The 2,843-nt window shown below is 44.0% G+C and overlaps 1 protein-coding gene and 1 long non-coding RNA gene across 7 annotated transcripts in view; one reads left to right on the forward strand and one right to left on the reverse strand.

The window, feature by feature from the left end:
* Positions 1–2,843, forward strand: part of LOC122539542 — a 25,003-nt gene that overhangs the window by 13,698 nt on the left and 8,462 nt on the right. The gene's annotated exons all lie outside the window — the stretch shown is intronic.
* Positions 1–2,843, reverse strand: part of LOC122539537 (mucin-5B-like) — a 41,197-nt gene that overhangs the window by 4,364 nt on the left and 33,990 nt on the right. For 4 of the 5 annotated variants that reach the window (XM_043674502.1, XM_043674501.1, XM_043674500.1 and 1 more), the window contains 2 exons: positions 2,318–2,342; positions 209–270 (listed from right to left, as the gene is read on the reverse strand). In XM_043674502.1, coding sequence (XP_043530437.1) covers positions 209–270; positions 2,318–2,342 — 87 coding nt within the window. Of the gene's footprint in view, positions 1–208; positions 271–2,317; positions 2,343–2,843 lie in introns of those variants that run through there. The other variant, XM_043674503.1, reaches the window with a different exon arrangement.

Raw genomic sequence — 2,843 nt, forward strand, 5'->3', positions numbered from 1 at the left:
ACACACACACACACACACACACACACCCTCCCCAAATCAGGGAACTCATATTCTATGGGGTCCACCTGGCAAACACCGTTCCAATCAGTACAAGTCCGAACATCCTAGAGCTGAACAGCTCTGTGTGTTAACTCCAAGCTGACTTCACTTCTTGTTGCTGCATTAGGAATGACTCTGATTAGACAGTCTCTACGGAAACAGCTCATACCTGTATCAGTATCAGTCATCCGTACAGAGATGAGGGTCACCGGGTCTCGATCCGCAGTGGATCTGCATTCATTGTGTGGAAGAGACAGACACATTCAGAGGTGAAATCAGAATTACAAAATCCAACTACAACATTGACCCATCTTAACTCAGCAGCTCATTCTATATCTCTCAGCCTTTTTAACAATGTTCATTGTTAGTTAAACTATCCCTGAGGAGCAGGCGAGTAAACTCTGAACAGCATGTTGGAGTTTTCATCAGTTTTTTGTTTTGAGGTGGATGAGTTAGAGAGCTTCCAGTAGACAGCTCTGATCATTGGGAACACAGCCTTAAAATTCCTGAGGGAAAAGGGACAACAAGATTCATTTAACCCAGATATAAACTGGAAAAGTCCGATTGGTGGTAATATCCTGGATGAGGAGTTCATTAAATTGTTTTGAGATTATTTCTTAGAGTATCATCTTCTGGAACCAGCCGGAGAGCAGGATATAATAGATTTGGTTTTGTATAATGTAGCAGGATTAATTAATGACCTCAGAGTAAAGCCCCCCTCGAGGTAGCAGCAACCACAACATGACTAAATTTTACATCCATCATGCAAACAAGAAGATTGCTCTAAATCTAATAATTTAACCCTAAATAAGGGCAGCTGTACGGACAGAAAGCTGAGCTAGCTGAAGTGAACGGGCATTCTTGGCTAGGGATAGATGCAATGGCAGATATTTATGGAGACATTTCAGCATATTCCAATGATGTACACTCCTATAATAAAGGAATATTCTAAACAGAGGACCCACCATCCATAGTTTGCTAAAGAAGTTAGGAGAAACATCAGACTTAAGGAAACAGCATATAATTTCAGAAAGGTGAGGGTCGGCTCAGATCATTGATCAGAATATAAGGATTGCTAGAGAATGGCTAAAAGGTTAACTCAGGAACAAGTGCCAATTGGCTGACAGGAAGTGAGCTAGTAATGTAAAATAAATTTCTGTAAGAATCTGAAAAGAAAAAGAACAAGTAAAGTGAGCCATCTCCATTTGCCCTTGAACTGAATGTCTCACTTTCAGAGGGCAGTTAGGAATCAACCCCATTGCTGTGAGTCTGGAGTCACGTGTAGGCCAGACTGGGTCAACATGGCAGATTTACCTCCCTCTAGGACATTAATGAACTCAATAGGTTTTTATGACAATCAATGAGAGGTTCATGTTTATCATCACCGGGACTAATTTTATGTCCCTGATTAACTTTATCTCTCTGATTAATTAAATGAGTTTAAACTTCATCAGCAGCTACGCTGGGATTTGATCCTATTCCTGAGGTTATTAGCCAGGGCCTCTGGATTATGCGCTAAGTGACATCACCTCTAACATCACCGCCTCCCCCAGTTCGTGCTTTACAAAAGATGTTGAAAAGTTGGTGAAATTTTCTCCACCACGCCCATTAAGTGATACAATGCTGCCTCACTGTATTATAAGTAATCAAGAGTATTGGCAGGAATTGTAGCTGTCACTACAGCTATGTCACAGTTAGTCAGAGTTCTTTACTCTGACTCAATGGATTCTCCAAATAAACATTGATGGAATTGGCTCACACAGCAGGATCACCTCCCAGGAATGAACAGGCAGTAGGATGTTTCACAGTATCCCTTATCCGTAGCTGACTAGATTCCCTACAGTGTGGAAACAGGCCCTTCGGCCCAACAAGTCCACACCCAACCCTCCGAAAAGTATCCCACCCAAACCCATTCCCCTATATTTAACTCTGACTAATGCACCTAACCTACACATCCCTGAACGCTATGGGTAATTTAGCATGACCAATTCATCCTAACCTGCACATCTTTGGATTGTGGGAGGAAGCCCACACAGACACAGGGAGAATGTACAAACTCCCCAGAGACAGTCACCCGAGGGTGGAATTGAACCCAGGTCCCCGGCGCTGTGAGGCAGCAGTGCTAACCACTCTATAACAGTTAATAAAGAGTTGCCCATTATTCACCTACAGTGTGACAGTTTGAAATATGAGCTTTAACCACAGATTCTGTCCCCTATCACTCTTCTGTGCCTACTTGCTGAACAGAACCCATTATTTTAGCAATAATGATACTCACTGATGCGAAGTGATGTCTTTTGCCTCTGTTTAAACAACAGAAATAAAATACTTTACGTTGTGGAAATGATAAATGAAACTGATTAAAGCGGAGTTACTCTGATATGCTGCACTCCCAAACTGATCTGATGTCAATCCCAAACCCTGGAACTGTATTGCAGACTGGGACTGCTGGTCACCCTGAGACATGATCACATCTTCCGATCACTCCTAGTGTCTGGTTTTACCATTGAATTGAATTTCACATCACCCTGGGGAATGGAATTGGATGTAGTGGCCCCGGTACCCACCGCTGACCCTTCCCCCCGCACCATGTTTTTATGCCCAAGGGGGACACTGTGAGTGGGGTATGTGCCTGCAGCTGACAGATGCCCTCAAGTGACCTCTTCCTACCCAAGATTTCTATTTGTTGTTGGGGGGGCCAGAACCAAGGGTGAGGTCCACAGACTGGGGTTGCGGGGGGTGAAGGGTTGCGGGGGGTGAGGGGGTTGTTGGGGTGAGGGTTGTGGGGGGTGAGGGGGTTGCTG

This window comes from Chiloscyllium plagiosum, chromosome 32, assembly GCF_004010195.1.
Source record: "Chiloscyllium plagiosum isolate BGI_BamShark_2017 chromosome 32, ASM401019v2, whole genome shotgun sequence".
In the NCBI taxonomy this organism is placed as follows: domain Eukaryota; kingdom Metazoa; phylum Chordata; class Chondrichthyes; order Orectolobiformes; family Hemiscylliidae; genus Chiloscyllium; species Chiloscyllium plagiosum.